Raw genomic sequence first — 11911 nt, 5'->3', positions numbered from 1 at the left:
TTATAAGAAAATTTCAAGGTGTTTAAAATAATTGCTGAGTTACTGAGTAGGATTTCTTCATGCCCCAGGTGTAGGTTTTTTTTTTTTTTTTTGTCTTTTGTCTTTTTTTCCATGTCCGGCAACGGATCGCAACCCTCAGTGTCGCCCCCGTACCGGACCAGGACCGGCAACGGGATCGCAACCCTCGGTGTTGCCCCCGCGCCTCGCTCAGCCAGTGAGCGGGAACCGGTCTGTATGTGGGATCCGAACCCTCGGCGGGAGCGCTGCCATGCTTCCCAAGCGGCGCACTAGCGCAGTGCGCCACCAGGCCGGCCCCAGGGGGTAGGTTTTTGAGTAAGGATTTGTTCCCACTTTTAACAGGCCAGTTGGTTCTAAAACTTTAATTTTCACGGTGTGTCTTGGAAAAAGAGTCTGTCCAGGAAAAAATGCTTATATTTTTCTATGTAGTTGTTTCCTGCCTATCAAAGGTGCTAGGTTGTTTTGTTTTTGTTTTGTTTTATGTTTGTTTTTTAATGACCAGATTAGTTCTTATTTTCTGGGAAAGTGAGTAGCTAATACCCCAGCGTTTACGGAAAAGGATGTGAAGAACGGTGAGGCCCTATGAGTGTGAAGATTCTGCTGGTAAAACACACAGGAAGAGCCCACTTTTCTGCGTGTGAGCCCCAGAGGCCAGTGTTTTCCAATCAGGGTGTTTATTGGGGCTAAAGGTGTCACCGGTTTATCTTCTCAGGAAAGTGGCACCTGGGGATGAGCTGTCACAGCAGGATGGACTTCTGCCACCACCCTTTACGCCATGGCTTTGATTATTTCTATGGGCTGCCCGTGACCAACTTGAGAGACTGCAAACCTGGGGAAGGCACTGTCTTCGGCACAGCCTTCAGGGTGCTGGTCTTCAGCCCTCTGCAGGTCCTTGGGGTCACCGTCCTCACGTTGGTGGTGCTGCGTGGCCTGGGGCTGCTCCACGTGCCTCGTGCGGTCTTCTTCTGCCTGCTCCTCCTGGCGGCCGTGATCCTCGGCCTTTTCCTGTGCTTCCTGCTTTTCTTCCGGACCCTGAACTGCTTCTTGATGAGGAATTACGAAATCACCCAGCAGCCCATGTCTTATGACAATCTCACCCAGAGGCTGACGATGGAAGCCCTGCAGTTCGTCCAGCGGTGGGTATCGCCTTTTGCTCTGGTGCTGCCTGGGAGAAACAGTGCCCGGTGGTTTCCAGCAGAGCTGGGAGAAGCAGCGTGACAATGCAGGGGGCTCTGCTCAGGTCACGTTGCCAGCCTGCCCCAGCCCTATGCTTGTGAGGCCATGCCGAGACATGTCTGCTGACAGAGGAAGCATCTGGTGTCACCACAGTCGTTCATGTCCAAATGTGGTCATCAAGAGAAGAAACGTCATGGTATATATGTTCAGTCTAGAGGTTGTCATCATGATATAAACAACCTGGAAAGATCCGAAATATTTCAGGCCAAACTCTGAGCAAAACAGCTCTGTGGGTAAACTGGGTGAAGTGGATTCTCTGTTGTGGGTCTGTTAGGTCCCATTTAGTTCATGGTTTGGGGGGTGGCAATCACCCATAGAATAACCTTCAATGGAAGAACAGACAACAATCCTGAGTTATAGACAGATAGAATATATATATATATATATATATATATATATATATATATATATAATAATACAGACATGCGCCACATAGCAGTGTTTTGGTAATGACAGACCTCATCTACAGTGGTGGTCCCATAAGGTTTTAATGGCTGTAACATATGGCCCAGGTGTGTAGTAGGTTACGCCATCTAGGTTAGCACAAGTGCCATCTGTGATGCTCGCTCGATGACTAAATCGCCTAATGACACATGTCTCAGGTATCCCCATCATTAGGCGATGTATAACTGTACTTATTATCTATAGGCTGCATAGATATAATTAAATAGATATAATGCAGAAGCTATGTCAGGAACACTCACTCTTCAAAACAAGCAAATAAACAAAACAGTTTGGTTCCATTTGTAACTTCAGAAGACAGTACTTTAAAGAGAAATGGAAATTCCTATCTGCAAATCAGACTTTTAGTCTTTATAACGACTTAAACTCTATGGAAAATTTAAAAGAGCTTTCTTGGATGATTGAAAGATTATAAAGTACACGGGGAAAATAGATAATAATTATTCACATGACACAGAATTGTAAAATCCATCCTAACAATGAAAGAAAAGTTATCATGATGGAAGAAAAGTGTATTAGGAGATGTAATTTAAAAACTGACTTTTTTTTTTTTTTTTTGTCTTTTTCCGTGTCCGGCAACAGATCGCAACCCTCAGTGTTGCCCCCGTACCGGACCGGGGACCGGCAACGGGATCGCAACCCTCGGTGTTGCACCCGCACCTTGCTCAGCCTGTGAGCGGGAACCGGTCTGTATGTGGGATCCGAACCCTCGGGCGGGAGTGCCGCAACCCTCGGTGTTGCACCCGCACCTTGCTCAGCCTGTGAGCGGGAACCGGTCTGTATGTGGGATCCGAACCCTCGGGCGGGAGCGCCACCGCGCTTCCCAAGCGGCGCACTATCCAGTGCGCCACCAGGCCGGCCCTAAAAACTGACTTTTTTTAAGAGACAAAAATGCTAGGTCCAAGAAGAAACTATGTGTTTAGGGTATGCAGAAGCTGCGTGATTTACGGTTGGTGACAATGGTCAGACGTAACTTACTGTGTGCAAATGATGTTCTTATTCCTTACGTGGAAGACATTGCGTCCCTCTGTCAATCTCTTGTGTGCCTAAGGTTGATGCTTTACTGGAGGTTGGGAGTGGTTGGCAGTTCCTCCAACTCTTTCCTGCTTCTAGTTATGAAACAGAGTAGTGGCCACGGTGCAACTCTAATCCAGTATTCATGATTTCACTGATTATGTGATAGGTGAATCTTGGGGTCTATCTTAGTATGCCTCTCTAATATCACAGAAGCGTTTTACTCAGCTCTGAGAGAGACTCACTTATGACTTGAGTTTCCAAACAGACTGAGTGGCTTACACAAAATTTGCTATTGATAGTATCACTTCCTCTCACAACCCCAAAATAAGACAAAACTAGAATGGATAACGCCTGCAGTTCACATCACCGCCAAATTTCAATCAGAATAAATTCTGATTTAAGTGTGAACTATATAAACTGGTCATCTGTCATAATCATTCTCAGCTTTAGCCGCTGGGACTTGGATTTAGGGGTCGCTGTATGTCCTAGCTGCCCAACTGATGAGATAGCATCACACAATTTAAGTTTTTATTTTGGTTAGCATCCTGCTTCTCATACCCATTTCATTGTTTGTCAGTCAAAATGGACAATGTCTTTGTGGATTTTATTACCTGCCCCTGCGAAATCTATTGATGGTTGTGTGATGCTCCAAAGATGCTTTGCTCCACACAGAGACTCATAGATCCAGGTTGCTAAGATCTTGTGGCTCTGTCATCTTGATCATGGCCTCCACGATTGCAACCACAGGAGGAAAAGAGTAGAGGGTCACTTGGGACTTTTCCTTCCCTCCTTGTGGAAGGGATCATACCACTTCATTCAGGGCTGCAGAACAGCTCCATGTCTCAATCTGTCTCAATCTGACTTGACATGGGGCTGAGATATGGTTTTCCTGGGTGCGCCCAGGAAAAAGAACATGAAACAGATATAGTGAACACACAGCATCATCTACCCCAAGCAGTGATTTTCAAATTTGTTTTAAAGCTGAGCCATATTTCACGTAAAATTTTATTAGGAGCTAAACGTATCAGAGGGATAAAAGTTAAAGTGCTTGGGTTAACCTGGAACAGAGGGTTGTGTTTGTGAACTACTGGCATTTAATAAAACCCTATGGAAAGCTCACAAACAGCTGGAGAAAAAGGGCAGACTTAGCAACAAAAGAATAAAAGACCCTGTGAGCAGACACCTGCTTAGTCCCGACTCCAGGCAAATTGATATTTAACAGACATTCGTAAGTACGAAAAGCAGACGTGAGGAGAATCAGCATAAGCCTCGGAATTTAAAAGAGTCATTTGCTATTACAGCTAGGAGAGTGGAGGCCGAAGTAGTTTGCACAACTTTATAGAGAAATAAAAACTCAGCGGCTAATTTATTTCAAAATATTGGTTATTGGAAGGGTTGATGTGCAGTATATTGTTGATCAATATTTTAATATTTTCATCAGAGATAAAGAAAAAATATTAAGTTTGATATGTATATACATGAATCTTTATATATATATATATATATATATATATATATGAAGGTACTTCAAAAAGTTCATGGAAAGATTCATGTTATCTTTAAATTCTATATATATATATGAGGATATATGTGTATATTTTAAGCAGAGATGCATTATTGGAATTGACTTCTGAGGGAAGTTGTAGGAGATTTACATTTAGAGCAACAGCAAGTATTAATGTGAAGAATAAAGAATTTCCTGCCCAGGGATGTTTGACCGTAGACACAATAGGCTCTGAAGTTCCCTAACCAACTCTTTACTGGTCTATCACAATTCAGGTAGGACGTGGGCTGTCCTGATTTTCACAGGTCTGGGTTGACAAGGCACATGTTGGAAGGGCTGCTGGGTCGGCAGTCTGGGTGGCTGTCGTGGGTAAGTGTTGAGGTCTGCATAAGCATCTAGTCCTAATCCATGCTGAGAGCAGGTCTTAGCCAGGCAGCAAATACTGCAGAAACTTGTCAGATCCTGCCTGCAGCAAAGTGGCATGGCAAAAGACGTCATGCAGTCTTTAAGAGACGGAGGAAGGTGTACGGCCAGCAGTCACACCCCTGGATGTTTATTTCAACGATGACTTCAGTTGTCTGTGCCTGGGTCCACACAGCCAGGAGCAGGTGTGAACTGCACACCGGGTATGGGGCTCGGTTCGGAACTGTCCCTTGCAGGATTGCCTCTGATGGCCTAGACCATGGTGGTTATCCTAATAAAATAGAATCATTCTGACTCTCTTTTGGTAGACAAAGAAGGGAAGAGGGAAGGATTCCTCAGACCTTGCACCAGGAAAACCTGAGGTGCTAATGCTAAGCTCAGCTGTGTAGATTCTTCTGAATAGTTCTGAGGTGAGGCCTCACACCTGCATTTTTAAAAAGCTCCTGAAGATATTCTTAACTGGCAATTCCGTGACCCACACTGGGAAACACTGGAGCGTAGATCTATTTTGCTACCATGGACAAACATTACAATCCTTATGAACTCACATAGATTTTTCTAGAAGGTGATGCTGATGTGTTCTAATGCAAAAGCTTTAGCACTTTGTAAGATGTGCATGTTACATCATCATCTGGGAGGATGTACACAGATATTTGACAGAAACAAAAGCTTCCTGAAATGATCTTTTCTTATCACGGTAACCACTTCTGATACTTTCTACCCTATTCTTTTCTGCTTTTTTAAAAATGATCTGTTTGTGACACTTAATTAATTTCATAACTCATCACTGGGTCACGATTTGTATGACTGACCATGCTCTTACCTTGGGGCTCAGATTAACTGTATTTTGTAAATGGAGGTACAGCCGTTCCAAGACAGAGCCATGTAGACCAGTGCATTGAAGCCCAAACACCACACGGTGTACTGCTTTGCAAATTTGCTGGGATACCTGGACACCTTTAGATTCTTTTCCATCTACCAGAAATATCTCAAAAACATACAGCATGGAGATTAATGTAATGTTCATTATAAATGACAGGGCTCGGAAATGACAGAGCTTTCAGGGTGAATCAGTTTATGTAGCATGGTGTATTTTGACAGAAATGCTTTAATCTGCTGAGTATATAAATATTCATATGGTTACAAAGCATTCTGATGGTTTCCTCAGGATATGATTTTGAGGGGATCAAAACAAATTTGATTGTCATACAGATATCGAAGCCTGATCAGTTCATCTTGATTATATTGAGGTTTCTGCAATTTTCTTCCAAACTAGAGATTTAAGATGTTCTAGCAACACCATAGCTGGAGGTTATGGTTATTGAGTTATAACAAAAAGTTTTTTTCTTACCAATAGATGATTCTAGTGTAAATGGCTGTTGTCCACATTGGAGCAATCCATGGTGAATATTACTGAAAATACTGGCATTTGTATACTGGGAAGCCATTCACAGAAAGCTTCTTTATATACATTACCTGCAGATACAAAGATTTAAAGCATTTAGACTAAGTAAAATCATTCTTGGGTAAAATTGTCCTCCTGTGTTAGACTGGTTATCTGATTTGCTGAACGTGATATTCAGGAGACCTGAGAGAGTTCCCTTAATATGCTCCCAAAGAACCATAACAATCAGAAGACACATTTATACATGTTATCTCATTAGTCAGAATATCTTGAACAATTTAGGCAGGTCTTACCACTGGATGTAGAGTTAGTCAGAAGCAGAAAAAAGGAATGCCTGATCAAAGCAAGGGTAATGTTAGTGAAATTGATGCAAATGCTTTTGAATTCAGAATTTTCCAGTTGAAACCAGTGCCTTATTTAGATGTTTAACATAAAAAAAAAATTGTGTATACAGCTCTCCCTCAGTTCCTATGTCAAAGGCAGTAAGGAAAGTGATTTAAACTCTTCTTTTTAAAATTTACATTCTGTCTCTACATCATGTTACTGATACGATTTATACCCAAAGATTTGTTCCTGAGATGCTAGTTTGAGATGTTTTGATATGAATGACAAGGGGGTGTAAGACAAGAAGGCTTCGCTGGTGTGCGATTCTCGAAAATGAGGTCCATTTAGCCTATTCTGGTACACAGCCCGGGATCACAAGTGCATATTTCCAAGTTGAGGACAGAGATGGTTTACCACATATAACCATCCACTCCATGATCTCTAACCCTAATTTGCTCTTTCAAAGATACATTTATCTCAGAGAGATGCTTCTGTTATTAGAGAGCTAGATAATTAGCTCACCATATGTTATGTGCTCTGTAGTAATTCAGGAGATGGGTCATCCTTAGCAAAAAAGCCTTGTTAATCTTCCAGGGAGGAGTGCACTGTAAATTTCTTAGAGATACCCTGCTCTCTTTATGTGCCCCCAATTGAGGATCGTCTGGTCATCACAGCTTTGGCCTTTTGCCATCTCTCTCTTCAACGTAATGTAAAATGGGCCCCACTTACATGCACAGTGCAAGTGGTAGCAGCACTGGTTGAATTACACTGCGATGCACACTTGTTGCATGGCTGCGTCCCCTTGTGAACCTTCCACACCCATCACCGCTCTCCCGCTGCACAGTGACCTTGTGCAATCGGTAGACAGATGTTTTATCGTGGAGAAACAGGAGGCTCAAACCCTTTGATTAAATAGCCAAAGCCCCACAGTCACAGTAGAGTCTCACTGAGCCTCCTCAGCATTGGTGTGGACCATAAACACTTGGGTGTATGTTTTGCTCTTTCATCTACTCCAACGTGGCAGATTTACTGATAAGGTCTGAATAAGGATGAGTTGGGAGAAGACTAGGGCATTGTACAGGAGTCTCAACACCCTTTCTCCAAACAGAAGAGTTCACATCCAAGGCTCTTGCCCAGGCTTGAAAGGAGAATGCATCTCTGTGATTCTTTTTTTTTAACCTTGAAAACTATGTTGTACTTTTTTTTCCTCTCTTTTACATGCTTTTTTGCATTCATTTTTTATTCTTTTTTGTAACATAGTTGATTATACATTTCTGCGGGGTACAGAATTGAATATCATTTCTGTGCAGTATGTGATGCTCAAATCAGGATGATAAGTATATTCATCATTATACAATGTAATCATTTCTCATGGCTCTTTACTAATTCCTCCCTAATCTACCTCCTGCTCCCTCTTTCCAACCTCTAATAATCACAGTTCTGTTCTCTCCTTTTGGAAGTTCAACGTATTATTGTGATTGATTCCTTTGGGTATGCACCCAGCAGTGGGATTGCTGGATCCTATGGCAGTTCTATCTGTAGTCATTTCAGGAACTTCCATTATGTTTTCCGTAGTGGCTGCACCAATTTACAGTCCCACCAACAGCGTAAGAGGGTTCCCCTTTCTCCGCATCCTCACCAGCCATTTCTGTCTTCTTGGTAATGGTCAGTCTAACTGAGGTGAGATGATATCTCAATGTGGTTTTGATTTGCGTTTCCCTGCTGCTTAGTGATGTTGAGCATTTTTTCATGTGTCTGTCGGCCATTGGTATATTTTCCTTTTAGAAATGCCTATTCAGCTTCTTTGCTCATTTTTTATTTGGGTTATTTGGTTTTTTCCTGTTAAGTTGTTTGAATTCCTTGTATATCCTGGATATTAATTTTTTGTCAGATGCAAAGTTTGTACATATTTTCTCTCTCTCTGTTGGCTGTCTTTTTGCTCTGTTAATTGTCTCTTTTGCTGTGCAGAAGCTTTTCAGTTTGACATCATCCCATTTGTTTATTTTTCCTTTGGTTGTGTTCTCTGTAATTCTCACATAAGCTCCACCATCAGTACTGCTGCCATTGCCATGGTGATAAGAAGTGTCTGGATAGTCTGAAAAGAAGATAAAGTCTGCGTGACGATAGGTGAATTTGGCAAGCTAATTTTATTCACAGACCAGGTTTTTTTTTTTCCTTTAGTTCAAGGCAAGGATAAATTGTTAAAAGGCGTCATGCCACTGGGTAAATGAGATTTATGTTTTATGTCATCTTCAATAGAGAGATGAACCTTGGTCATTCTGGTTATGAAAAACCAAAAATGTTGGCTCCTTTCCTCTCTAAATTCATGGAACACTGTGCTCCATGGTTAAGAAAGACAATTAAGTTTGAAGAAATCGCTGTGTATTTTTCTGTGAAAACATAACACACACTCGCGTTGAAGAGTAAATTTTCAAGAACGGCAGTGACTTTATACACATCCATGTAATCTGAATAGCTTAGGCAGCCCAGTTATTGGATTCATAAATTTATATGAAATTTGCCGTGAGTATTTTGTTCTCCAGGCCCTGGTCTATGTAAGTTGTATCAGCATATTAAACATATGAGGGTAATTGAGAAAGTTCATGAAAAGATTTGCATGATCTTTTAATTCTGTTTCCCACGAACTTCTTGAAGTGCCTTCATCTGTGTATTTCGAGATGCTATAATTAGAAGTGAAATAAATGCTGATAATATTTAGTTAACCTCAATATTGGATAATTCTTGTACTTTGTTTATGTTTTCTTTAGCAAAGAGTCTACAGATGACAAATTCAAAATTTGGAAATGATGACCATTTCTATTTTTAATCTCTGACTTCCCAGAGTGATACAAACTCTTCGACTGACTTTAATGAACCTTGTTCCCTGACCACTCTCGCTGGGGAAAACCACTGTGACATTACAATTTTGGAAAGTGTGAGTAACCAGGAGGGACAAAACATCTGCTTGGCCTTAGTGGAGCCTCATGGGGAAGAGTCTCCTCTTCCATTTTCTGGGGTCTGTAGTTTTATGGTAAATAAAAACTCCATGCTACATGCATTGCTTGTGAAATCATAATTCCCTAATATTAGTGACAGCCGATTAATGCATCATTGGAATATATGACCTTTTTTCCTTTTATATGTGCTGCTGTCAGCACTTGGCACAGTCATAATCCTGAAATGCATTTCCAAGGTACCTTCAACCCAGCCTTTCACAGTTCTAGCCAGGCTGTGGTGTAAACAGCCATCACGAATAGCTGTGATTTGGCACAAAGTGTATTTGGAGTAAAGGGACCTTGGGAGGGTTTTGTTAGTTTAGATACTGGGAGTTTAAGCCAGAAAGGAATAGGGATGATAATGATGTTAATTCATTGTAAGAAACATAAATCAGATTAAAGATTAAGGGCAACACATGGGGTACATGCATACCACACATGTGTGAATATCATACATGTGAATAGCTCAAATGTAAAGCTTAAAGAGTAAATGAATGATCATCAAAGCATCACAGTGTTCAATAACAGTAGATACCACTTGATTTGTTTCTAACTTTTTTGTGGGCCAACAGGATACACATTTAAGACTGGAGGGAGTTTTTGAATGAGCCCTTTGTTGCAGGCTGAGCATATCATTACTGAATACAGGTATGCAGGGATGTTCGCCTTTCGCCATACTGGATCTAGCAGATCTACGACATCCCTCATGGACTGGGGTATGAATAAAGGACTCTCAGACCTTTCCAGGAACTGCCTCTGCCAATGTAAATTTCTGCATCTCTGAATATCACATGTGTGGGTAGCTCAGACACCTACATGTTCACGGGCAATGTTGACACACACTAGCACATTGTATGAATCTGTGGAATCTACCTCCTTGCAGGAGCGAGTTCTGGCCTCTGATTGAGGTTGAGGTACATTCCTGTTCTCTGTATGCATCCTATGTATGGCACTGAAGGCAACTCAGACTGACAATTGAGGCTCTTGTCTCAACAGTGGGGGGGGGTTGTGGAGGGCACGGTCTTGTCCAGCTGCTTTTTGTATTTCCAGTGCTCAGGCGTGTCAGCGGAACATCCATTTAATGGATGTGAAATGCATAGGAGGAAGAAATGAACAGCTGGGTTGTAAATCCACCTGCTGTACACAGTGGTGGTCACATGAACTCCGGCCTGGTGACTGTTGATGTTGCTGTCTGGTTTATACCAAACTCTAATTACCAGTGGCAGAGGACAGGTGGAAAAAATCAACAGACATCCCTATTTGCATTTGTGTTATTCCCTACGCTGACTCAAGTTGGAACACTAGACGAATAATAAAGGTCAAATACAGATGACGAATATTATACTCAACACTGTGAAAAGTATAGTGTGTGGCAGACAGAATTTTAAAAATAAAAAAAAGCAAACAAATGCCTTAGCCATCTTCTTGCCTGTATTCCCACTCCTGCCTTTATAGAATGTAAATCTTTTTACTCTGAGATTGGAATGATTGTACTTTGCTGGGAAGGTTCAGAGCTGCCTTCTGCATTTTTAACAAATGGACTGAAGTCATGTAGCGGCTGAAAGTTCTATCTCTCCACACAGTGTGCAAGACAGTGGTTATAAATTTTCAAAAGAGTTGTTTACTGAAGTGCTCCAGCTAATAAAAAAAGGAGTTGAGCTGCTAGTGAGAAATCTCCCTCCCACCAATTTGCTGATGCATCATTCAGTTTTCAAGGTCATGGAGGGGATGGGAGTCCCGGATCTCCTCAGCAAGACTGGCCATTACATAAATGGCCTTCCTTGCTCTCTCTCAACTTATTTATTGCCAAGCAAGAATTCCTTTACCTGAGAGCAAGCTGTCAGTCATACCCCAGGTGCATGCAGGAAAGATGATGACTTATGTCTGTCTAGCCCACATTTCCATGCACCGTTGATTATACTTCTATTCCTGGATGGTAAATCTTGGTACAGTGTTTTTCTGCAAGTGGGATATGCTTTTCTATGTTTTCTGAGTTTATTTTTGTATATAAAACCTAATTGCTCTACTCCAACACCCAGGACACAGATGCATGAAGCATGCATAAAGTGCTGGTGTCTGTGATGTCTCCCCTACAGAATGAAAATCTACTGCTTTGTAGAGAGATGATACGAAAAGAATCTATAAATGTGTGCATTTTAATAATAAGCACATTCCCTACTTTCCTTCCATGGAGGGTCCTCCTGCTTTCCAAGACATTTGAAGTCTTGGAAAGACTTCATCCAAGTCACATTTTCAGGACAAAAGTCTTTTTTTTTTTTTTTTTTTTTTCGTTAAATTTTTATTTTGTCAATATACAATGTATATGATTATTATGGCCCATCACCGACACCTCCCTCCCTCCTCCCTCTCTCCCCTCCCCCCAAGAATGTCCTTTCCGTTTGCTTGTTGTAACAGCTTCATAAAAGTATAGTTGTTATATCTTCTTCACCACCCCCCCACCCCCGGTTTTTTTGTATGTGTGTATGTGGGTGAATTAATTTGTTTTGTTTTTTTTTTTTTTTTAGC

General features: G+C 41.6%; 1 protein-coding gene across 1 annotated transcript in view; it reads left to right on the top strand.

The window, feature by feature from the left end:
- Positions 1 to 11911, top strand: part of STS (steroid sulfatase (microsomal), isozyme S) — a 92828-nt gene that overhangs the window by 6296 nt on the left and 74621 nt on the right. Inside the window, exon 5 of the mRNA XM_008580952.1 lies at positions 731 to 1154. Coding sequence (XP_008579174.1) covers positions 731 to 1154 — 424 coding nt within the window. The remainder of the gene's footprint in view (positions 1 to 730; positions 1155 to 11911) is intronic.

The sequence above is a fragment of the Galeopterus variegatus genome, unplaced genomic scaffold (assembly GCF_000696425.1).
Source record: "Galeopterus variegatus unplaced genomic scaffold, G_variegatus-3.0.2 Scaffold2218, whole genome shotgun sequence".
Classification (NCBI taxonomy): Eukaryota; Metazoa; Chordata; class Mammalia; order Dermoptera; family Cynocephalidae; genus Galeopterus; species Galeopterus variegatus.
This window is presented reverse-complemented; position numbering and strand designations above follow the sequence as displayed.